Here is a 25,222-nt window from a genome sequence, read left to right on the forward strand (position 1 = left end):
ATATTGAAGCGATGTTTGTATGTAATTTAAACTAATTGTGTTTAAAGAGTCAGCAAACGTCTTCACATTTCATGTAGGGCTTCTTTTAATTATAACTCAAAGATTTTATACCATATGTCATTTAAACTTTTTTTTTTTTTTTTTTGCTTTTTTTAAGGTCTTACCAATGATTTTAGCACAAATTCTACAAAATCAGTGCTTTATTCAACACCTAAAATGGAAGACATTTGTATTCAGTCATCAAGCAAAGAGGTAAGTCAAAAAGGAGAGCTGATATAGCTTTAATAAGTGAAGCATTACACAATATAGTTACATCTATTTTAGTTGTTTGTAAGTCTTATTCTTAGAAGGGAATCCTATATTCCCATTGACTTTCTATAATTTGGAGGTGGTTTGTGAAAATTCTGACTTGACATTTCCTGTGTTTGAAATTGGAGGTATGGGTTTAGAATTATAAAATTTTGGGGTGTCTGGGTGGCTCAGTTGAGCATCTAACTCTTGATTTCGGCTCAGGTCATGATCCCATGGTTTGTGGGTTTGAGCCCCGCATAGGGCTCATTGGTGTGGAGCCTGCTTGGGATTCTCTCTCTCTCCCTCTCTCTCTGTGCTCCCTCTCTCTCAGAATGAATAAAAAAAAACAAAAACAGGGGCGCCTGGGTGGCTCAGTCGGTTAGGCGGCCGACTTCGGCTCAGGTCATGATCTCATGGTCCGTGAGTTTGAGCCCCGCGTCAGGCTCTGTGCTGACAGCTCAGAGCCTGGAGCCTGTTTCAGATTCTGTGTCTCCCTCTCTCTTACCCTCCCCCGTTCATGCTTTGTCTCTCTCTGTCTCAAAAATAAATAAATGTTAAAAAAAAAAAAAAACAAAACCCTTGGGGGAAAAAAAAAAGAAATACCAAATTTTAACAAAATTATTTTCACCTTTCCTAAAATAATAATTAAATTAGGTTTTTAGGAAAGTAGGCAATGACTTAAGTTCCTAATCCAGATTTGAAAATTTGGTTGTTTTCTGAATATTGAGGTTAATCTATTGCTGTATAAGGGCACCAGTCTTTTTTTTTCTTTTTTTTTTTTTTAATGTTTATTTATTTTTGAGAGAGAGAGTGTGAACTGGGGAGGGGCAGAGAAAGAGGGGCAGAGGATCCAAAGAGGGCTGTGTACTAACAGCAGTGAGCTCAGTGTGGGGCTCAAACTCATGAACCACAAGATCATGACCTGAGCTAAAGTCACATGCTCAACTGACTGAACCACCTGGGTGCCCTGGGAATCAATCTTTTATAGATCATATCTTAAGAGGATAGGTTGACTTAACTCTACAAAATAGCCAACTTTCAAATAGAGTTTGTGAAGCTAATGAATAAAGACAAGTTATTCAAAAGCACAATACTAATTGGAGAGAAAAATTATGTAGTGCTAGAAATAGCTTTACTAGAAATTTGTATAAACATCTAATTATACAGTTGACCCTTGAACAATGCAGAGGTTAGGGTTGCTGACCCACTTGTTAGTTGAAAATCCACTTAAAACTTTTGACTCCCAAATATTTAATTACTAATAGCCTACTGTTGACCAGAAGCCTTACTGATAATGTAAACAATTGGTTAACATGTATTTTGTATGTTATGTGTATTATATACTGTATTCTTATAATAAAGTAAGCTAGAGAAAAGAAAATGTTAAGAAATTTATAAGGAAGAGAAAATACATTTTTGTTATTATGCTATATTTATTGCAAACAAATGTGAGTAAGTGGACCTGCACAGTTCAAACCCTTGTTCTGTGGTGAACTATATATAGCCTTTTGGTTCCAAGGAATGTAGACAGATCCATTTCTTTCAGAATTGAGAGACCTTCTTTAATGTGGTAAATTATACTGATTTTTGAAAGTTAAATCAACTTTTTAAGTTTTCTGGGATAAACTTGACTTGGTCATATGTATTAACCTTTTTTGATTTGGTTTGCTAGTATTTGAGGCATTTGCATCTATGTTCATGAACAGTATTGTCTTTTTCTTTTCTCAAAACATTCTTGTAGGGCTTTGGTCTCAGGGTTATGCTAGAGGTTTCATTTGTAGGTAGGATGTGACAAATTGCAATAGGCCACATTCCTCTTGCAACAACTAGTTAAAAAGAATGAAATGCAAACATCATATTTTTAGAGACATGGGAGCTGTGGAAAGAACAAAATCTAGATAAAATTCCAAAGAGAGAAGAATCTTGAGAAGATGAGTTGATGATTATTAGTCATTTTTTTCCCTGAGAGTATTAACTAATTTGGGGTAAAAGCTGAGGGTTTTAAGCTGGTCCATACAGAGTGTCTACCATGGGGAAGCACAGCTTTTTTCAGGTTCCTCTAACCCTTGTTATTAAGATTTCTTGTTTGTAGTTTCTGTTTCCTGCAAGTACCTTTTTGCTTACCTTCGTTGTTTCCTTTTATTTTAGAGCCTTTTGTCAGATATCCAGTGAATCTTAGTGGTCTCCTTATATTTAAGAGTGGAAACTAAAATGGTGATTGCAAATTCTTGTTGTACAATAAAATTTGTACCTTGGTAGATTTTACTGTGGTATGATCTGAGCCATGTCATTGTGGATGTCCAGGTGTTAATATCTATAGGTTTTGGTTTTTTTTTGTTTTTTTTTAACTTGGTTTGGTAGGTTTTTCTAACAAATCTCTTCTGCTTGGGAGCTTGATTCCAATGACAAATGTTCTCAACCACGTGTAGCAGAGGGAAGGCACAATTTGAATGCTTCTGCCTAAAATCTCTATTTTTACTATATTACTGTTACCTTCATCTGTGTCTGAGTCTATAGTCTCTCTGATTCTGAAACTCAAGAGTAAACATCTACTATGCCAGAGTTGGGAGAGGAGAGGCTCTGCAACTCTTGACTACTTCGTATACATACTTTTAACAACTTCACTGTTCGTAGGCCCAACTTGGAGCCTCTCTTAGAGTGGCCTTGCATCTCTAATAAATGATCTTATGGGTTAAACGTAAATGTGTTTCCTTCTGCACTTTCTCCACTTTCTGGACTGATTAGTTGCTGCTGATTTGCTTTCTAGCTTAAACAAAGTTTGTTGACATCTCCCATCTACTCCCTTTTCTTTTCTCTACATACTTCTGGATTTATACATTTTATTTATTTTTTATTTTCTTAAAGAAATATATATATTTTTTAAATGTTTATTTTTGAGAGAGAGAGAGAGAGTGAGCGAGTAGGGGAGGAGCAGAGAGAGGGAGACAGAATCCTAAGCAAGCTCCATGTTGTCAGTGCAAAGCCCAATGCGGGGCTCAAACTCATATGAGTCATGCGTGAGATCATGACCTGAGCTTAAACCAAGAGTTAGACCCTTAACTGACTGAGCCACCCAGGTGCCCTGGGTTTGTACAGTTTAAAAAATCCTAATGAGGTTTCAAGAGGAACAGAGACTAGTGAGAGCTTGCTTGTCTTTCTTTATGTAATTGAGTTCTATAATGTATTCACTGAACAGTGCAGGACCTTCTTTACTTATATATCCCCCTATTGGTAGAGTTTTAGGTTGTTTCCATGTATTCATTATTACAGCAGTGTACACCTTTGTTCATGCCTCCTTGTGCACATGTTGTAAATCGAATTTCTCTAGGACATGCATATTTCAAATGAAATTGTTAAATATTGTCTATTTTTTCTGCAAAATGTTTACAAGTTTTGTTTCCTACATGCAGTGTATGAATGAGATTTCCCTTTTCTATATTTTTAAAATTTATGACTTGATATATTTCAAATGTACAAAAGACTATATGTATATAAGGTATTAAAAATAATATAAATGAACACTTATGTACTTATCCTTAGTGTAAGACGTATCAATCAATACTTTTGCAGCATCAATGTTTCCCTTTCTAATCCTGTTCTTCTCCCTCTCCTCCCTGCACAAAGGTAACCACTATCTTGAATTTTATGTTCATCATTCCCATCCTTTATTTTATAGTCAGACTTTTATGCTTCCCACTGGGTCTGCAGAAAGTGCACTTGTTCTTTCTAGCAGTGAAGTGCATATAGTCTTTCTGCCCAGGGAAGCCTTCTGAGGCTTAACCCGTTTTTATTGGGGGCTGATTATATTAGGTACCCTCTGCCAACCAACATCCTATACTTCCTGAAGGAAAAAAACAGGTGTTCATTATAAATCACATTTTTATACAGTCTAGGCAGGCTGGCATGGTAGGCACAACCTAATCAGCTGGTAATAGAGGAAATATTCGGAAAGCCAAATTCCCAGCTGCCAGTCAAGGGCCAGCCTTGTAAGCAAGTTCTTTAAATGATCAGGTGTCCTATGTTAACTCCTCTAGTGAGTGAATCTCTAAAATATAGTATATATATATATATATATATATATATATATATATATATATGCATGTGTGTGTATATATATACGTATATATGCATATGTGTATATACATATATATGTGTGTATGTATATGTAAATATGTGTGTGTGTGTGTGTGTATAGTTTAACATGCCTCTACTTTGAACTTTGTGTAAATGGGATTATAACCTACTTCTGTGGCTTGTTTTTTTGTGTTTTTTTTTTGTTAACAATTATTTATTCCTGATTCTGTAATTTATGAATTTCACTATTGAATGTGTGATATTATATTATAGGTCTATCATAATTTATCCAGTTTACTGTCAAGATAGGTTTTTGCTGTTCAGAGCAGCATTGTTTCTATGTTAGGATTTATGAAATTTCAACTTTATTAGATAATGCCAAATTGTTTTCTAAAGTAGTTATTCAAGTATATAACTCTACCAGCTGTTTTATTATTTTCCAAACTTTTTTTTTTCCAATTTAAAAACAAATGTATTCAATTGCTAATACAATGGAGTAGATCTAATGTTGTATATCTTTTAGGCTCAGTGCCAGAAATCACATCCAAAGTCAGTTCCAGTTTCTTCAAGGAAGAAAGAAGCCTCTAGGCAGTTCACTGTAGAACCAAGGGAAGTTGTCAACAGATCAGGTTGGTGGCATTCCCATGGGTGTTATTTGCTTAGACATATTTAAAAGGAAATGCTGAAGGTGTTACCTGTATTGGCTTGAGTGACGGGGTCATGGATTAGCCCAGGCAGAATGGTCAGTGTTTTTGTTTTTGTTTTTTTAAACATGAATGATAAACTTTTTTTGATTACTTATTTCTTTATTTTAGTGATAGGAACATTGATTACTATGATCTGGTAAGAGACATTAAGAATTATTACAGGGACTGTAGCTTTAAGAATTTTCAAATAGATTTGTCTTTTTTTTTTTTTTTCCTGAACAATTAATATTATCTCACACAGTTTCTGTGGGTCAAAATTGAGAAGCAGCTTAGTTAGATGATTGTAGGTTGAAATCTCTCATTAGGTGGCAGTCAAGATGTTGGCCATGGTTGCAGTCATCAAAAGCCTTGACAGGGGCTATGGGTATGTTTCTAAGATGACTCACTCGTGGGCAGGAAGCCTTAATTCCTTCTCACATGGACCTTTCCATCGGCTTTTGAGCATCCTTTTTTTTTTTTTTTTTTTTTTTTTTATTAAAAGGGAGTTATAATTGACATATAACATATTAGCTTCAGGTACCCAACATGATTCAATATTTGTGCATACATGGTCAGTGTTCTTTGTCTCTATTCTCCTTTTGTTCATTTTTCTTAATTATTTGTATGTGCTGCAACTTTTTTAAAAGTTTACTTTATTAATGCTTTTCAAATTAGAAGAGTCCTTCTTTTGAGGTAAGCCTCAAAGATTAAAAAAGTGCTACTGATTGTTACTGCCATCATCCTGCTGAGGTAACTTTGGAATGAAAACCTATGTAAATGTGTGTGTGTGCTTGCATGTGTGAGTGCATGTGCATGCATGCTTTCAGAAGAGGCTTTACGATTTTCTTTTACACCTGTTTTCTTTTACAGTATAGGCAAGTACCTTTTACCTGATCATTTACTGTTTTATTCTTTTTGCCATTTAGATAGTATTACGTGATCTCATTGTCACTTAGTGTCTATGTCTGTCATCACCACTGAATTTGAGCACTGTTTTTATATATTTACTGGCTATTTGAATTTCCTTTTATCTGAGTTGTCTATTCATATCCTTTGCCTATTAGTTTTTTCTTGTTTATGAGAGGTCTTTGAATTGAGTCTCTCTGTTTATCTGTAATTTGTGTGGCAGATATTTTTCCAAATGGTCCCTCGACAGTTGTATATTTTGTTTATAGTATCTTTAACCATATGATGAGTATGATTTTTGGAGAATGTTTATTTTTGAGAGAGAGAGAGAGAGAGCATGTGAGCAGGGAAAGGGACAGAGGATTTGAAGCAGGCTTTGTGCTGTCAGCTCAGAGCCTGATGCAGGGCTCAAACTCATGAACCATGAGATTGTGACCTGAGCTGAAGGCCCACACTTAACTGACTGAGCCACCCAGGTGCCCTGATGAGTACGATTTTTTATTTTAATTGTCAAATGTGTGATTTTTATGGCTTTTCTTGTTGTGGTATATGTAGTATCCTAGCTTTCATCTTAAGTTTTTATTTAAATTCCAATTAGCATACAGTGTAATACTAGTTTCAGGCGTACAATATAGTGATTCAATACTTCCATACAACACCAGGTGCTCATCACAAGTGCACTCCTTTTTTTTTTTTAATTTTTTTTTATTGGTTTTTTTTTTTTTTTTTTTTTTTTTTAAATTTTTTTTTAACGTTTATTTATTTTGGAGACAGAGAGAGACAGAGCATGAACGGGGGAGGGTCAGAGAGAGAGAGGGAGACACAGAATCCGAAACAGGCTCCAGGCTCTGAGCTCTGAGCTGTCAGCACAGAGCCCGACGCGGGGCTCGAACTCACGGACCGTGAGATCATGACCTGAGCCGAAGTCAGCCGCTTAACCGACTGAGCCACCCAGGCGCCCCTGTTTTATTTATTTTTAAGACCGAGAGAGACAGAGCATGAGCAGGGGAGGGGCAAACAGAGAGCAAGACACAGAATCGGAAGCAGGCTCCAGGCTCTGAGCTGTCAGCACAGAGCCTGACGCAGGGCTCGAACTCACAGACTGCGAGATCATGACCTGAGCCAAAGTCGGATGCTTAACTGACTGAGCCACCCACGCACCCCGCAAGTGCACTCCTTAACCCCCATCACCTCTTTCACCCATTCCCCCACCCACCACCTCCCTTCTGGAAACCATTGCTTTGTTGTTTATGGTTAAGAGTCTGCTGGGGCGCCTGGGTGTCTCAGTTGGTTATGCCTCCAACTTTGGCTCAGGTCACAATCTCACGATTCTTGAGTTTGGGCCTTGTGTGGGGTTCTGTGCTGACAGTGTGGAGCCTGCTTGGATTCTCTGTCTCCCTGTCTCTCTCTGCCCCTCCTTCACACACACACTGTCTCTAAAATAAATAAATAAACATTAAAAAAAGTCTGTTTCTTGGTTTTTCCTCCCCCACCCCATTTCATTTGTTTCTTAAATTTCACATATGAGTGAAATCATATGGTATTTGTCTTTCTCTGACTGGTTTGTTTCACTTAGCATTATACCATCTAGATCTATACATTACCACATTTTGTTTTATTCATTTATCCATTGATGGACATTTGGGTGGTTTCCGCTTCTTGTCTGTTTTGAATAATGCTGCTGTGAATGTAAGTGTACAAATATCTCTTGTAGTATCTGCTTTCAGTTCTTTTGGATACATACCCAACAAAGGAATTATTGAGTCATACAGCAATAATATTTTTAATTTTTTGAGGAGCCACTAAACTTTTCTGTAGTGGCCGTATCATTTTACATTCCTACCAGCAGTGCATAAGGGTTCTGATTTCTCTACATCTTCACCAACACGTTATTTTCTGTGCGTGTGTGTGTTTTGTACTAATAGCCATACTAATGGTGTGAAGTAGTATCTCATTGTGATTTTGACTTGTTCATCATTGTCACTAGGGAATTTTATTTTTTATTTATTTATTTATTTTTTTAAATTTTTTTTAACGTTTATTTATTTTTGAGACAGAGAGAGACAGAGCATGAACGGGGGAGGGTCAGAGAGAGGGAGACACAGAATCTGAAACAGGCTCCAGGCTCTGAGCTGTCAGCACAGAGCCCGACGTGGGGCTCGAACTCACGGACGGCGAGATCATGACCTGAGCCGAAGTCGGCCACTTAACCGACTGAGCCACCCAGGCGCCCCTCACTAGGGAATTTTAAATTAAAATAATAATTAGATACCACTACATACCTATAAGAATAGCTAAAATCTAAAAACACTGGTTTTTTTTTTGTAACTCATTTCTTTGAGAGTTTTGGTCTTTTGTTCAGGAGAATTTATAACTAATTGTTAAGACATTTTTATGATGGATGCTTTAAAATTCTTATTAAATAGTTCCAGCATTTGATTCATCTTGTCCATATGTGTCCACTGATGATATTTTTCTTATTCAGGTTATGTTTTTCTGGGTTTTGTATAATGAGTCATTTTGATTATATTCTTGACATTTTGGTTATTATTTTAATAGACTCTTGATTGTATTTAAATCATTTCTTATATAGCACACAGTTGCCTTGTTTTGGTTTATTGTGTAGGTTCTTGCCTACTTTTGGGGGTTTTATTTCTAGTGACAATTAAGTGTTAGAGTCCTAAGCAGTGGTGTTTTGGTCTGTTTGATTTTCTGATGCTGCTGAGATTCCAGGTCAGTTCTTGCTGGTGCTGTGTCAAGTGAATGGAAGGTGCTTTCCTTGGTACCCCATGTCCTCATTCACTCACGTCGGGGCTGGGGTCAGAAGCTGTTGGGATTGGATCTCCTTAAATTTGAGACAGGTGGAGGACAGGATGGGGGTGTAGGATTCTTTTATGTTTTTCCTGCCGTAGTTTAGACTGTCCATTGGTGCCCTTGTTGTGAAGCAAGGCCTGGGGTGTACTAACTGTGGTTCAGAATGTCACCTTGGTCTGGGAAGCAGTGGTTGGGAAGGTAAAAGCCTTTAGTATTCTGCAGCTCTTTGTGGATCATATAGCCTGCTATTCTTGATTGTTAACTGGAGACTAGGTTGGTCCAGGCACAGGGTTAGTCCAGTACTTTGCTCCTCTGCTACTGCTGTCCTATAGAACTTATGGAGTGGGGCCTGAGTCTTTGCTGCTCTGACACTGCCACTGCAGAATGGAGTAGTTAGTGGCCCAAGTTGTGGAATGGGTGTTGGGGTTCCCCATTAGGTCTTTGTTGTGTTTCCTTTCTGCAAGTCTATTGGCCAGAGAACGTAGGCTATTTTTTCTCCTATGCCTACTGGTGGTTCTGGATCGCAGGAATCTCTAGAACTCAGTCTGGGGGTACACGGGAGATTAAAAGAAAACCCAAGGGATTCATCATATTGTCTTTGGTGGCTTAAGGCTTGAGGTTCCTAGCAAATACTCCTTTTCCCTTCCAGCTTTCAGAGTTCTCTTATTGTTTCATGGGTAATTACCAGGGAATTTAGAGGGAAAAGCAGGGAAAGCTGAGTATGCTGTCTTGTTCCATAAATCTTCCAAAAGCCCTTTTTTGATTGTATTTAAAATTTTTAATATTTGCTTGTTAAGGATATAAATCAATATGAATACTCCCCAGCAGTTCTACTTTTTTTTGACATTTGGAGGCATACGGCTAAGAGAATAGAGTGTGTGTATAAATATATAAAGGTATGTATATATATGTATGTATATGTATACAAATATTATGTATAAAGAATATATTTTATGTATATCTTTATATATGTACATATAATTTTTTATGTATCTCTGTACATATCTGTTATGTCTCTATATGTGTATGTATATGTACAAATGTGGTCATTTAGCTGCCCTAGTTTACTGACTTATTTTTTTAAAGTTTATTTATTTATTTTGAGAGAGAGAGAGAGCATGAGCAAGTGGGGGAGGGGCAGAGAGAGAGTGAGAGAGAGAGAATCCCAAGCAGGCTCCACGATGTCTGCCCAGAGGCTGATGCAGGGCTGTATCCCACAAACCGTGAGATCATGACCTGAGCCAAAATCAAGAGTCAGACATTTAACCAACTGAGTCACCCAGGCATCCCCACTAAATTTACTGACCTAAAGATCAAATGTCATAATTCTCTAAGATTACTTTATTATTTTAGCTGTGTATAGATTTATTCAAATCTTGAGTAAATTGACTTTCCATAGAATTGTGAATTTCTGTTGAGAATTTTTGTCATTTCAGAACTTCAGAGCATGGATTGAATACATCTTCACATTCATTAATTTCATAAATTAGAACTTTTAAAGCACTTGCATATTTTGATCATAGATCTTTGATTATAAACTTAATGAACTGCAAGTCTTTTGAAAACCCATTTCTAACTTGCTGAATTTTAAAAAGCACATTTGGCTCTAATATTATTATTTTTTGATATCTTTATATAATTTTCTTCTAGTTCAGGACCATGAAGTTCATCAGCAAATTTTGGCAACTGATGTTGGTTCTAAAAATACACCTGACTCAAGAAAAATGTCAAGTGAAAAACTAAAAGGTCATCACGGTGGAGTTGATGAAGAATTTTACTTATCTGTTGGTTCACCTTTCGTTCTTTTGGATGCAAAAACATGTGTATCTCAAAGTGCTGTCTCATCTATTGCCCAAAACAGAAAGACCTACACTTCTGAAAAGTCAGAAAATACATTGTCTTCAAGTACAGAGATTTCTCTTAAAACCAGAAAAAGGTGAATTTTTATTTACTTAAGTAATAGTCATCCTGTTTAAAAAATTTTTACCTTTTATATTAAAGAGTAAGTAATTTGGTCTTTTATGTATTTTATAGCAAGTATTGAGGAATATTAACATATTGGGAGAAGAGCATATATTTCAGTTTATATTTAATAATAGGAAAGCTTACAGTATATTTCAGAGAAGTTTGTGGGTAAACTTTTCTGTGGAAAAAAATTATTTTCTTCTAATGATAAATTTTCTATAACTCCTAAGAGTATTTTCTCTATGTTATTTGTAATTACAAGGATAGGTGTGTCTCAGGTCATTTCTAGGGTAACAAAGGATAAGTATTTTGAGGATAAGTTGTGGTAAACCCATGTCTATTTCTTGGGGTTTACATTTTGGCCTTTAAGAAGAAAAGTAGATCATTCAAAGTCCTTTGCTGTTGGGACCTTTGCAGTGAGTGTAACTAATATCTGTCTGGTGTCTTGTGTTATTCTTGGAGCCAAGAAGTTAAGTACATTCTAAGATTTTGCTATTCAAAATGTGGTCTACGGCTCAGTATCTAGAGCAATGCATTATCTGGAAACTTGTTAAAAATGCAGAATTTCAAACCCTCTCTAGTCCTGATGAATAAGAATCTACATTTTAAACTCTTCAGATGATTCAAAATTTTACTGTTTGAGAACTAGTGCTCTAAGCTGTAGATTTTCTTGGCCTGTTCTCTTACTTTTTCCCATGGACTAATAAGGCATTTAATTTTCCTGGGCACTTGCCTTGTATATTTTAAGACATTATAAATCAGCACTTACAGATTTTAAATAAACGTCTAGTAGAAAATTTTGTAAGCGGTCTGTATTCTTAACTGAAAGGTAATTCAGGAAAACTCCTAATTGAACAAATTTTGACAGTCTTCACCTTGCCGTCCTTTTACCTCTTAGGTTAAATTTTGAAGATAAAAATGTTTCGAAGAAAGTAGAAATACCAAATGAATTATCAGAAACAGAGGATAAAGTATCAGAAGAACCGCAAGAGAGGAAATCGTCAAGAACATCTCAGAAAAGAGTACAAGATTCAGAATATGAAGTTCAACCACAAACTAAAAAGAGTTTTTCAGCACTGTTTTTAGAAACTGTAAAAAGAAAAAGTGAATCCAGGTGAGTTATTAAGAAACTGTCCTTTGAGATGTTTGGTTTTATATTCTGTGAACAGTGTCATGGATTCTTAGTGCTATTTAACTAGAAGTTAATCTTAATTGGCACAAATTTTAATTGAAATTGTGCCCAACCTATAAGGAATATGTAGTTTCTTACCAGCAAATGACCTCCAAAACCATCATTTAATAAATACTAAGTTAACTGTGAAAGAAAATAAGTTTATTCAGCTTTCATTTCTTTTGCCCATTAGCTCGCTCTTTTTTCTTTTCTTTTCTTTTCTTTTCTTTTCTTTTCTTCTCTTCTCTTTTCTTCTCTTTTCTTCTCTTTTCTCTTTTCTCTTTTCTCTTTTCTTTGAGTTTATTTATTATTAATTTATTTTGAGAGAGAGGGTGGGAATCCTCAACAGGCTCCACTCTGTCAGTGCAGAGCCCAGTGTGGGGCTCCATCCCATGAACTGTGAGATCATGATCTGAGTCTGGATCAACAGTCGGATGTTTAACCAACTGAGCAACCCAGGTGCCCCATATTAGCACTTTCTAGTTTGTATGATATCACAGAATGAAGACAGTATTTAGAAATAGAATTATGTCATGGTGTATTTCACTATTACAGGTTTTAAGTCTTTTTTCCTTTTCTTCTGCTTGTGTTAATAAATGTATAGTCCTAAAATAAATTTTAATCTGTTCGCCTATTTAAAAACCTTCAGAGGTTTTTAACTGATTCTTAACTGTGATTCAGTGATTCTTAACTGTGGCTGCACAGTAGAGTTAACTAGAATTAATGGCAGCTAGGGTTGAGAACTACTGGCTTATATAAACTTCAGATTTACTAGCTGGTGTTTACGGCCTTTACTCTCCCTAGTTAACTCTTTTTGCCAGCTTGGTCATGCACATTTGCATTTGTCCCTGTATTGGCCTACCATTTTCCCTTGTCATGTGCCAGTCTCCTTTTCCTCTCCTGGTGACATCTGCTTCTTACTTCATGGATGGCTGTCTTCTTACTGTAACCTTATATGGCAGAAGGTTACAAGGGGGCTCTCTGAGGCTTGCTTCTTTTATGAGGGTATTACTTCCATTCATAAGTGTTCTGTTGTCATAAAGGCCCCACCCCCAAATACCATCCCAGTGGGGATTAGGTTTCAGTTTATGAATTTTGGAAGTATACAAATATTCAGTCTGAGCAGGTATCAATGTTGTGCCTAAGCATATCTTCAGTTTGAATGATCTTGATATTATGGAAGTCCCTTGAAGTGGAATAGAGGAGCAGATATAGAGAATTCTTACTGGCTGGTTTGGGAAATCTTAATTTTTAAGTTCTTAGCATTACTTCTGTATATTATGAAAAATGAACAGATATTATGAGTTATATACAATAAAACAAATCAAATCTATAACAGATTGGCTATTTCTTTTTAACGTTTATTTATTTTTGAGACAGAGAGAAAGCATGAACGGGGGAGGGTCAGAGAGAAAGGGAGACCACAGAATCTGAAACAGGCTCCAGGCTTTGAGCTGTCAGCACAGAGCCCAATGCGGGGCTCAAATTCACGGACTGCGAGATCATGACCTGAACCGAAGTCGGATGCTTAACCAACTGAGCCACCCAGACTGGCCTACCCAATTGAGCCACCCAATAGGCCCCCAGATTGCCTATTTCTTTAAATGTTGAAAACTAATATTTCTATTTCTGTTTCATTCATTGTGGTCTTCTATTTATATTGACTTTGTTTTTCATTAGATTTCTAAAATTTTCTAGTTACATAAACTTGCTAAAGCTCTACCTATTAGAAGATAGTATGTTTCTTAGTATATATATTTAGAAGATTTACGTTATTAGATTTATCACAGATTTGAGATTAGAGAAGTAGAGAAGGCATTTTCATTTCATAATCTTTTTGTATATCTTATTAATGAAAAGACAGAAAAAACATAGTAATCTAATTCTTCCATTCTAGCTTTGCTTCTTTTATGTGTAAGAATGGTTAAGCATCCTTACTCAAGTGAAAAAGGCAGAAACAGGAGTGCATGTGCTAGCTTTGGAGTTTGGATGTTTACCCTAAGTTTTTATTTATGCATGTCTCACTTCAGTACCTGGTTTGCTTGAGGCTGTTGCTTTAAAAAGGAAGGAAATGCAAAAGAGTACCATCAGATTACTATTCCTTTGAATAATTCCTTCATTCTCCAGAAAGCTTTCTCAGCTAATTGGAAAAGATGCTGTTTAATCCCAATTGTTTACCTTTCTAGATACATTACATTTATTTCTGTACCATGATTACAATGTTAAATTTGAAAATGTGTGAATTATTCAAACTTGGAGTGAATTTTTACATAATATAATTTAATGTAAAATTTACTAGTGTTTTCTTAGAGTATTAGATTTGAAGGAAATAATCTTGTTTTGGATGTGAAGAAATCTGGGCCCTAAGAGATCTGTATACATCTATACAAACATATGATTAGTATAACATTATATATAATAACAGCATGCATTTGGGACTGTCAGTCAGTGTATCTGAGCTATATTTAACACATTTCTGGGTTTCAACTTTTTGATATATATATATAATGAAACATTAAATTAGTTGATGTCTAGGCTCTCTTGAAGCTCTAAATTTTCTTTGATCTCATTAGTATTATAAATGAGTATAATGGTATTATAGAAATGTAAAAGGAGAGGGATTTTCAAGGGTAAGGGAAAATTGAGATGTGAACTGTTCTTTAAAAGAAACATAGATTTTATTCCTACACAGATTATTTTACTTTCTTCCAGAAAGCAAAGGTAAAAACTTTCTTTTTTGAGTTATTATTTATTGTAACATTCTGTTTTAGTCCTGTTGTTAGGCATATAGCAACTGCTCCACCTCATTCATCTCCTTCAAATGATCTAAAGTTGTTAGAGGATGAATTTATAATTGATGAATCAGAAAGAAGTTTTGCCAGTACATCTTGGATTACTATACCCAGAAGGGCGGGGCCTCTGAAACAATGCACAGTAACCCCTGCAGAGAACACTGCACTTCTTCAAAGTAAAAAGTCAAAAGAAAAACATCACAGTGTATCAACTGCAGATTTGACAAGTGACAAACGTTCTGGCAAAGCTCACCCAGTAGGGAGATCTCAGCCCTCTGAACAAAAAGGAGTGAATAAGGGTTGTGCTTTGTCAAATGAAATGGAAAATCATTGTAGATCTACAAACTATGAACTGTATTATGAGAATGCAGAGAAATCATCTGGAAACAGAAGGACTATAAGACAAAAACAGAGAAGAAAATTTAAGGCCAATGTACTTGAAGAACAGGTTGATACAGAACAATCTAAAGATAAAAATACAAATATGTCACATATCACCCAAGATAAGTTACAAAGAAATTCAGACAGAAATATGGAAGAGTGTGAAGATACGATAAATGTTGCCGTTTCCAAAAAACAGGTGCTGCCCGTAGGTAAGTGTTTTATATTAAGTATAACTATGAACATTATTCTACTGCTTTATGTTTTTATACTATTTCTATTTAGCTTTGGAAAGTAGGCAAAGTAAACCTAAATCTGTAGGCTCTTTTCTAGAATGTCTGTTTTACATATAATTCAATTCTGAGTCACTTGAGTTTTGTGTAGCTTCTAAGATGGTGCACATGTAAAGGAAGAAGTGAAGGGGAAAGGCCCGTAAATCAGGTGGTTACCAGAATATGAATAAGACAGCATCATGTATTCTTAGAGGTTTATTAAAATATAAACTGGGGAAAAAAACCCAGGGTAGTATGGGAGTATTTCTTATAGGATAAAACATTATACTCTTTTATATCATTTTAGTATTCATCTATACTCATTTATCTAATATTCACTCAATTGCCAGACACTGCATTAGACACTGAAATTACAAAGATTAGTAAGACACAATTATTGCCATTAAAAAAAATCAATCCAGTAGTATCTGTAGACCAACAGGTATGCCTGTACATTCACAGGACAATAATGGAATCACACAGAACAGTTATCTAACTAATAGCTCAATAGGTCTTTTTATCTTGGATCACTATATTATTTATCATCCAAACTGGGACACTTGAGAATGAGAGGAATGTCAGGACAGGAAGCATAAACTGGGATTCTCTCAATCTGAAGTGTGGTTACTCTCGTTACATGGCTACCCATTTTATAGTGATTGAGGTATAATGATGGCAGTGTCTTCTAGATCTATCTATTTTCTTTGTACCACTTTTTAAGTAATAAAAAAGATCGTCATTCTTATAGAATTTCTTTAGTTAATGGAATGGAAAGCACTTAACAAATGTATTAGACACTTTAGGTGTACATAACATAATTTAATCCTTCTTGACAATCCCATAAATTAGAAAATGCTCATGGTTAAAATATGCTGGCTCAGGATCTGTCCCATCGTAGAGCCCATATTTTTTCAACACTATTAAGAAGTTTTGAAGTAAAAATGCTTTTGATGCTCAATTGGAAAAACTATTAACCAGAAAATTCTATTCAACAGAATTTTTTATGTACTTAGAGATTCTAGATGACTATACTGTATTGCTGATACAGAAGGGAGAAAGTATATTAATTTTTTTTTTTTAATGTTTACTTAGAGAGAGAGAGCGTGAGCAGGGGAGGGGCAGGGAGAGAGGGAGACACAGAATCTGAAGTAGGCTCCAGGCTTTGAGCTGTCAGCATAGAGCCTGATGTGGGGCTTGAACTTACAAATTATGAGATCATGACCTGAGCTGAAGTTGGAAGCTCAACTAACTCCCAGGCACCCCTGGGAGAAAGTATATTAAAGCACAGTATTTAAGCTAGTTGTTGTGAAAAGAAATTCCACTTTAATAATTACCTAATTATTTTAGCTTTCTTTTTGTGTAATCTATATCATAGACTTTATATTACCTGAAATAATAGTTTTGTCCATGTGTACCTTTGTGTACTTGAAAAATTCTGCTTAAAATAAAGGGGAAAACTACCTTCTCTATTTTGTGGACCTCTTTTGTAAATGCCTGACATGTCCCAGGTGATTTTTGTTGGAATTATTTTTCCTTCCTTCCTTCTTTCCTTCCCTTCCTTCCTTCCTTCCTTCCTTCTTCCTCCCTCCCCCCCCCCACCCGCTTCGTCCCTTCCTTTTTTTTTTTTTTTTTTTTTTTTGTTCTTCCTTTACTTTCTCATTAGCAGCTGGCTATTTGAAGAAAATATAAAGAATCTGACTAAACCGAGATTATATTATAGGAATTTTTTTTTTCTTATTAGTCCCTTAAGTAGAATATGAATTCATAAAATTTGAAGGTACAAAATTTTTATTTATCCATAAGTTCTTAGGAAGAAACATTGTATCAAGAAAGTATACTTGAAGGAGACTCTAATTATGAGTGTTAAACATTTATTGAATGCAAAATTCTTCACGCTAATTTTCAGTTATATTAAATTCTTCCTTATCTAGATTGGTTAGTGAATATAATGTCTGATTAATTACCAATTAATTTTCTATCACTGTCATAACAAATTACCCCATACTTAGTGACTTAAAACCACATACATTTATTATAGTTCTTTGGGTTGGAAATCTGAAATTGATCTCACTGGACTAAAATCAATGTGTTGACAAGGTGTCTTTTGTTTCTGATAATTCTAGGAGAGAATCTGTATCCTTATCTTTTCCAGCCTCTTGAAGTTGCTTCTATTCCTTGAATCATAGCTCCCTTCTTTCATCCTCAAAGCCAGCAATACCAGCCTTCTCGCATTTCCAATTTTTTTTGTGTCTTCCATTGTCCCATCTTTCTGACCACTACTTCTAAGAACACATGTAAATAGATTGGGCCAGCCTAGATAATTCAGGATAATCTCCCTGTTTTAAGGTTTATAACCTTAATCATTTCCTCAAAGTCTCTTGCCATGTAAGGTAATATTTTCACAGATTTGTGGGTTGGGTGAGTACATCTTTGGGAGGCCATTATTCTGCCAACCATATCAGTTTTCAAAGACTAATAATATGAAGATAATTTAAGTCCAAAGATATTTTTACTCTGAAGATTTTTTTTTTTTTTTTTTTTAATTCAAAAGGCACTTGACAGGGGCGCCTGGGTGGCTAAGTTGGTTAAGCGTCAGACTTTGGCTCAGGTCATGATCTCGTGGCTCGTGAGTTCAAGCTCCTCATCAGGCTCTCTGCTGACAGCTCAGAGTCTGGAGCCTGCTTTGGATTCTGTCTCCATCTCTCTCTGCCCCTTCCCTGCTCCTCGAACTCTGTCTCTCTCTCTCAAAAAGAAATAAGCATTAAAAAAAAACAACAACAAAAAGGCACTTGACAGATTTGTAATGCCTAAACTGATGATTTATTTTGAGGCAGTGGACTTTTCCAGTTTTGATGTCTCTCAGGCTTCTTAAACTGAATGTGTTGGAAACTAAATTCTCCCAAACTTCTCCTTCTTTTGTTTTCCTGTCTTCATAAATGGGACCATAATAAATCTAATAGCTCAGAAAGGAAACTCGAATCATCTTTAACTTGTCTTTTCTTTACTTAGCAACCCGTATAAAGTTAATTAAGTCTTTTGACTTCTCCCTAAGTAGCTTTCATATCTGTTACTTCTCTCCATGCCTCTTGCTATTCTTTTTAGCCAAGTTAGAGTCATTTATTTCTTAGATTATTGTAGCAGTTTATGCACAAACCCTCTGGCTTCTTAATACTCTCCAGATTCATCTCCTGGGTTGCTTTATAATGAATTTCTTTCAGTTCTGTGAACAAACTTCTGTCTCAACTGTGGGCCCTTTAGAAAAATTTTCCTAATTTTTCCAAGCTTTCCAAGTTTTGTGTTCAGTTAAAATACCACTTATTACTTGCCACCCTGGTATGTTCCTGTGTATGCTCCATTAGCGTCCTTTGTATTTTATCACACATGTAATTAGTTGCTGGATTTCCATCTTTCCTTCTGGCATTTAGACTGAAAGCTCCATGAGAACAGGAACTGTATCTGTCCTATTCCTAAAATATCCCTCAGATCTTAGCCTTAGCAGTTATCTCTATGGGTCATTGGCATACATTTTTAATCAATGACAGAAATATTACTCTATTTTGGATGAATAATTTTGCTGTTCATTAAAACGTGTCCCACCTTCAGAACGATACTTCTTTATGTGTAAATATGCAAAATTTTCTACAGTAGTGGAAATTTATCGCTTGTGAGTCACCTCTTTTTCTGGCCATTGCCCTACTTAGGACATATATTTCCTCAGTTCTAAGTCAACTATCTTCACTTTACTGTCTGTTCACATATCAATTATATCTTCTTTATGTATTCTTGTTTATTAGTTTTCTAAATTGTTTGTCATTCAGTTTCTAATCTTCCCTGAACTGAAATTAGTTTCTGAAATAATCGGTTCGTTTTTGACTTTGTATGATATTCTTTTTCTGTATCACTGTCTGAATGAGTCTTCGGTGATAGCATTTTCCTCCTCAGATTCTTTTCCCTTTTTCCATTGTTCACACTGATTTTTTTTTTAAGTCGATTCATGAACATGGGCAGTTATCTCTGAAATCATGAGCACCTCTCATTTATTAGAACAGTTCCTGAGAATACTTTTGATAAATATAAGGGAAAGTGAAAAAGGGAAACATAGAAGAAAAGGAGTTAGAGAATGAAAAATGAGGGTGGACACATAGTAGGCCTGAAAGTGATGCTCACTGCTGAGGATTCTTGCCATTTTACAGATAATTCCTTAAACCACTTATTAGTGGTAACTATGTTTGTTTTTGTTTTTGTTTTGTTTTGAAAGCTTAGGAATGCAAATCTGGGAGGGGGGGAGGGTGGAAATCTTAAGCAGGTTCCTCCCCCAGCCTGGAACTTGACCTGGGCTGAAATCAAGAGTACTGACTGAGTCACCCAGTGCCCTTAGTGGCAACCATGTTGAAAGTTCTCTATTTTTGCTTTAGTGTTTTGTAAAACTGACCCTTTTATTATTTTCTATATCCACTCCCCAAAATACCTCCTTTATTGTCGAGTTTTTACTGTCTGTGGTGACCCTTCCAGTATCTCCCATTCTCATTACTTGGCAAGTATTGGTTGATTCTAATATTAAACACAGTATTGGTAAGGTATATTCTTTCCTTTTCATCAACTTTTTTGTGCCTGGTTCACATTATTAAGGCTACTATTTTTCTTTTACTCCTTTTATAAGCATAAATCATTCTCTTTATCTCAAATTCAGAACATTGCCAAATCCTGTAACTTATTCTCAAACTGGAATTGGAGAGTGATACCATTGTAAGGAATCTTGACATAATTTGGCTCGTTTTCTCTTCTCTCCACTCAATCCAGTTTAACTGGGAGAATGACTAAAACACGTAGAATAGTGCTTTTCAAACTTACATATGCATTTGAATTCCCTGAGGATTTTGTTAGCGTACTGATTCATAAGCTGATTTAATGGGTGCAAGGTGGGACCCAAGGTTCTGTATTTCTAAAGTCTCTCCCAGGTGATGCTGATACAACTGATCTATGAACCATACTTGGTGTATCAAAAACTTAGATTGTATCTAGAGTAGTTAATGCTGGGTAGCACTTTTGCCAGTTTCATTGCCTACTGTAACATTGGCCTCATCCTGAATTCATATTTCAAGTATATGTTAGTCATCAAGCAGTGTGAAAAGTTTCATTTAACTGACAGATCTTATTGAGAACATTTGACTTAAAAAAAAAAAAAAAAGGAGGTGAAAAGAAGCTCACTGGATAAATTTAAGATATTCCTATAATTGAGGTTTTTTGTTTTTTTTTGTTTTGCTTTGTTTTGTTTTTTTACCTATTGTGATTTTCTGAAAACTCTTTGGTTCAATAGATTGTAAATTGTTTTAATGGTTTCCTTTAATTTAGGAAGCAAGAAAAATAGCACCAGTGTTCCTTATGCAGAGAATCAGAAAAAAGCTAAAGAATATAAAAAGAAGCAATTTTCCAGTGGGTCCAAGAAGAACAAACTCGTACCTGATGAGGTGACTTCAACTATTACAAGAAGTCGTAGAATTTCGAGGCGTCCATCTAATTGGTGGGTGGTAAAGTCAGAGCAGAGTAAGTATTTTATTTAAATTATGTTCATTGAGAGCTCCACAAAGTCATTCTATGAGAGACTTTGTTTTATACAACCATTTTCCACAGAAAAATCTTATGAGAACAAAGTTAAATTGGATCGTTAATAGAAATATTAAATCAGTTAAGTATGCAAATCTTCATTTGGACTCTATTCTATACTGTATTCTAGATATAGGGATATATCTAGAAAACAAACCCCTGTCTCATGGGACTTACATTCTAGTGGAGGAAGACCAGCAATATAGATGTATAATTCATGCAGTGATAGGTAATAAAGAAAAATTAAGCAGATAAAGGATAGAAATGGGAAGTAGTTGACAGAAGTAGGGGTGGATGAAAAGATAGAACAAAAGCAGTAAGAGTCCATTTTGATCTTTCAGAGCACATATCACAAATATGAAGAGGGGAGCCATACAAATAACTTGGTGTGGAACATTTCAGACCAAGGGAACAGTATTTGTAAAGGTTCTGATGGAGCTTACTTGACATCTTTGAAGAATTCAAGAAGGCCAGTATGGCTAAAAAAGAGTAAGCCAGGAGAGGTGAAGTCAGAGAGGCAGGCTGTGATAGAGAGTTTAGAAAAAGTGTATTGGGAAACTCCTGGAAGATTTTAAGCAATAAATTAAAATTTAAGTGACTTGATTGAGTCATCCTTTTTTTTTTTTTTTTTTTTTGTAATTTTTAAGTTCATTTATTTTTTTGAGAGAGTGAGAGAACGAGCAGGGGAGGGGCAGAGAGAGAGAGAGGGAGAGAGAGATTCCGAAGCAGGCTCTGCACTGACCATGCACCTTGCTGCTCAGACTCACGAACTGTGAGATCATGACCTGAGCTGAAATCAAGAGTCAGATGCTTAACTGACTGAGCCACCCAGGTCCCCTGATTGAGTCATCTTGTAAAAGAATTACCCTTACTTCTGTAGAGAGGAAGCTAGGGCTCGGCAAAAATGGAAACATGAACACTAGTTAAGATATTGTTGGACAGAAGAGATGAAAAGTGGTTGGATTCATTATTAATGGAGTAGAGTAAGAGAGAACCAGGAGTCTAGCATGACTCAGTTTTGTTTTTTTTTTTTTTGCCTGAACAAATAGAATAATGGAACTCTACTGTTTAGTGAGATGAGGAAAAGTATGAGAGAAGCAGATTTGCGAAGGATATCAAGATTTGAGGTTGTGATAGATACATCGTAGAGATAGCCTGGTTAATGAGTTTAAAGTTAGGGGGAAGGATCTGGGAGGACATAAATAATTGGGGACTTATCAATATATAGGTGAATTTAAAACTTTAGGACTGCTTGAGATCTCCTAATGATAGACTGAACCTGGCAAAGAAAAATAAGCCAAGGATTAAGTTGGGAGACACCAGTGTTAGGAGTTGGGAAGGAGTGGGAAGATCCATCAAAAGAAACTAAACATGCGCAGTTAGTAAGATTAAAGGAAAATGAAGAGAACTTAGGGTTATGGAAGCAAAGTGATGAAAGCATTTTAATTAAGGATTGAGTGATGAACTTTCTAAAATACTGCTAATGGTCTGAAGTAGTTGAGGTTTAAGAATTGACAGTATAATTTTGGGCCACATGGAGGCTGTTGGTCACTTTGATAAAAATGGTTTCTGTGGAATGATTGGATCAAAAGCCTGATTGGAGTGGTTTCAAGAGAGAGTTGGAAGGGAAGAAGGAGAGACAGTAAGATAAAGGAGCATAGCAGATATGGGGTTAAGAGAAGGTTTTTTGTTTTTTTGTTTTTTTAATTATAAGATATTACACATGTTTATCTGCTTATTTAAAATAACCCCATAGAATGTAGAAAAGGAGAACCCTCTTCACTGTTGATGGGAATGCAAACCAGTGCGGCCACTGTGGAAAATAGCATGGAGGTTTCTCAAAAAGTTAAAAATAGATATAATATAGCAATTGCACTACTAGGTATTCACCCAAAGAATATAGAAATACTCAAAGGGTACATGCACCCCAGTGTTTATAGCAACATTATCTACAATAGCCAAATTATGGAAACGACCCAAGTGTCCATCAACTGATGAATGGTTAAAGAAGATTCACACACACACACACACACACACACACACACACACACACACACACACACACAAGCAATATTACAGAGCCATAAAAAAATGAAATCCTGCCATTTGCAACGACATGGATGGAGCTAGAGAGTATTACGCTAAGCAAAATAAGTCAGTCAGAGAAAGATAAATACCGTATGATTTCACTTATATGTGAAATTTAAGAAACAAAACAAATGAACAAAGGGAAAGAGGGGGGTGCAAACCAAGAAACAGACTCTTAATTATAGAAAACAAACTGATGGTTACCAGAAGGGAGGTGAGTGGGGGGATGGGTGAAATAGATGATGGGAATTAAGGAGTGCACCTGTCCTGATGAACAGTATGGAAGTGTTGTATACCTGAAATGTTAACTAACTGGAATATAAATAAAAACTTTAAAATGACTCCTGAATACAAAAAATAAAAAAATTAAAAAAAATAAAATGACCTCATAGAAAGGTAGAGAATAAATCTAGATCACAGTCCTTGAGTAGGCAAGGACAGGACTGTGATCTAGTATACAGATGGAAGTAGTTTGGTAGAATTGAGGGTGGAAATATAAAGATCTACTTTTCTATTGTTTTTCCTCCATGAAAATAGTAAGGAAGAACATCAGGTGAAAGTGAAGTGAGAGAAGTGATAGTTAACATCAGAAGGATACAAAGGAAAATCAGAAAAAAAGTACATGGGCAAAGTCTGAAGCAGCCCTCTCCCAATGGATTCTTACCAGAGGCACATAGTTCCTCCAGCAATGAATATTTGCGACAGATGTATAAAATGTTGTCTACTAGGGAAGCTCATTAGGGATTAATGCTCAAGATCTTTACTGGAGGTAGTCACCTAGGCACTCTGCCTAGCAAGTACTAAAATTCGACTCCCTGAAGGAAAGCAAGTATTTGACATAAACTGTATTTTTTGCACAAGCAGTTTAGGCACACTAAACTACATTTGTCAGTTAGGAAATGATGGGAACCCTCCCAAAATTGAAGTTCCCACATGCTAGGCTAGGCAAGAGCTAACTTTGCAAGCAGGTCTTTCTAAGGATAACATTCTTAGGTCTGCAGTGCTATCTCTTTTCTGTACAGGGTGAAACATTTATTGTTTTGGAAACATTTTTGATTTTTTGTAAGGGAGGTGATCATGAAAAGATGGTAGATGATAAGGTAACATTTAATGGATACTGTTGACTCTGGTATTGAGATCAACAAGTGAGAGACTAGACAAATGTGGCACTCCATCTGGGGACTTGCTGCTATGAATTTTTGAGTCATTGGGATCCTTGATTATAGCAGAAAGAAATATTCTGTTGCAGCCTTCCTTGGATTTTGGATTTAGATCTCAGTTTAAATGATTATTTCTCTACTTTGGCTAAGTTATTTTGTTCAGTTTCTTACTCTGTAACATGATTACAAACACATCTACCTCATTGTAAGGATTTAGTGACATGTAGTTAGTATATAAAATGTTATCTCCTCCTGATACTACTTTGAGGAACTCACCTTTCTGCCCCAAGTGCCTGAAACTGTACTATGGCAGATGAGTGTGTAAATACATGAGAAAATGAAAATCTTACAAAGCTTGTATAAGTGTTTTAGAACTCTGAAACTTATCAAAAAAGACTTGTGTAGCAGCTTTGAAACAGGTGTTGAATTTCTGATTGAGTAGGGAGCCACAAAAAAGAGGAATACTTAGGGGCGTCTGGGTGGCTCAGTCAGTTAACCGGCCGACTTCGGCTCAGGTCATGATCTCACAGTCCGTGGGTTCGAGCCCCGCGTCGGGCTCTGTGCTGACAGCTCGGAGACTGGAGCCTGCTTCAAATTCTGTGCCTCCCTCTCTCTCTGACCCTCCCTCATTCATGCTCTGTTTCTCTCTGTCTCAAAAATAAATAAACCTTAAAAAAAAATTAAAAAAAAAAAAAGAGGAATACTTGTAGATCTCATAGTTCAAACAGTCCTTCATCTGGTAGGAAAAGAAAGTCTGAAGCTCAATAAAGCAATATGACTTGCACCTAAGGTCATAGACCTGTGTGCTAGAACTGGAAAAAAATAGAACCCAGGTTTCCTGACTCTTGATCCATTGCTTATTTCCCTATCAAGCAACCAAGCTGCCGATAGTGGATGTGTGGCCGTACTGCTTTTTCGTGTATGTTGAGACAAATTTATTGAGTGCCCACTGTGAGGCAGGAATGGTGTAAGGTAGAACCAGTACTAGAGTGAGTCAAGTGAGTAATATACAATGAGA

General features: G+C 36.0%; 1 protein-coding gene across 4 annotated transcripts in view; it reads left to right on the top strand.

Annotated features, from left to right (window-relative positions):
- CENPC (centromere protein C) overlaps positions 1-25,222 on the top strand; it is an 81,378-nt gene that overhangs the window by 10,237 nt on the left and 45,919 nt on the right. For all 4 annotated transcript variants that reach the window (XR_002085601.2, XM_019468561.2, XM_019468557.2 and 1 more), the window contains exons 4-9: positions 158-252; positions 4,889-4,994; positions 10,422-10,707; positions 11,635-11,850; positions 14,679-15,292; positions 20,705-20,896. Coding sequence is in view for 3 of the 4 variants with exons in the window: in XM_019468561.2 (XP_019324106.2) it covers positions 158-252; positions 4,889-4,994; positions 10,422-10,707; positions 11,635-11,850; positions 14,679-15,292; positions 20,705-20,896 (1,509 nt within the window). In the remaining variant the exon portion in view is untranslated. The remainder of the gene's footprint in view (positions 1-157; positions 253-4,888; positions 4,995-10,421; positions 10,708-11,634; positions 11,851-14,678; positions 15,293-20,704; positions 20,897-25,222) is intronic.

Source organism: Panthera pardus, unplaced genomic scaffold (genome assembly GCF_024362965.1).
Source record: "Panthera pardus isolate Hobbes unplaced genomic scaffold, ASM2436296v1 HiC_scaffold_13, whole genome shotgun sequence".
Lineage (NCBI taxonomy): Eukaryota > Metazoa > Chordata > Mammalia > Carnivora > Felidae > Panthera > Panthera pardus.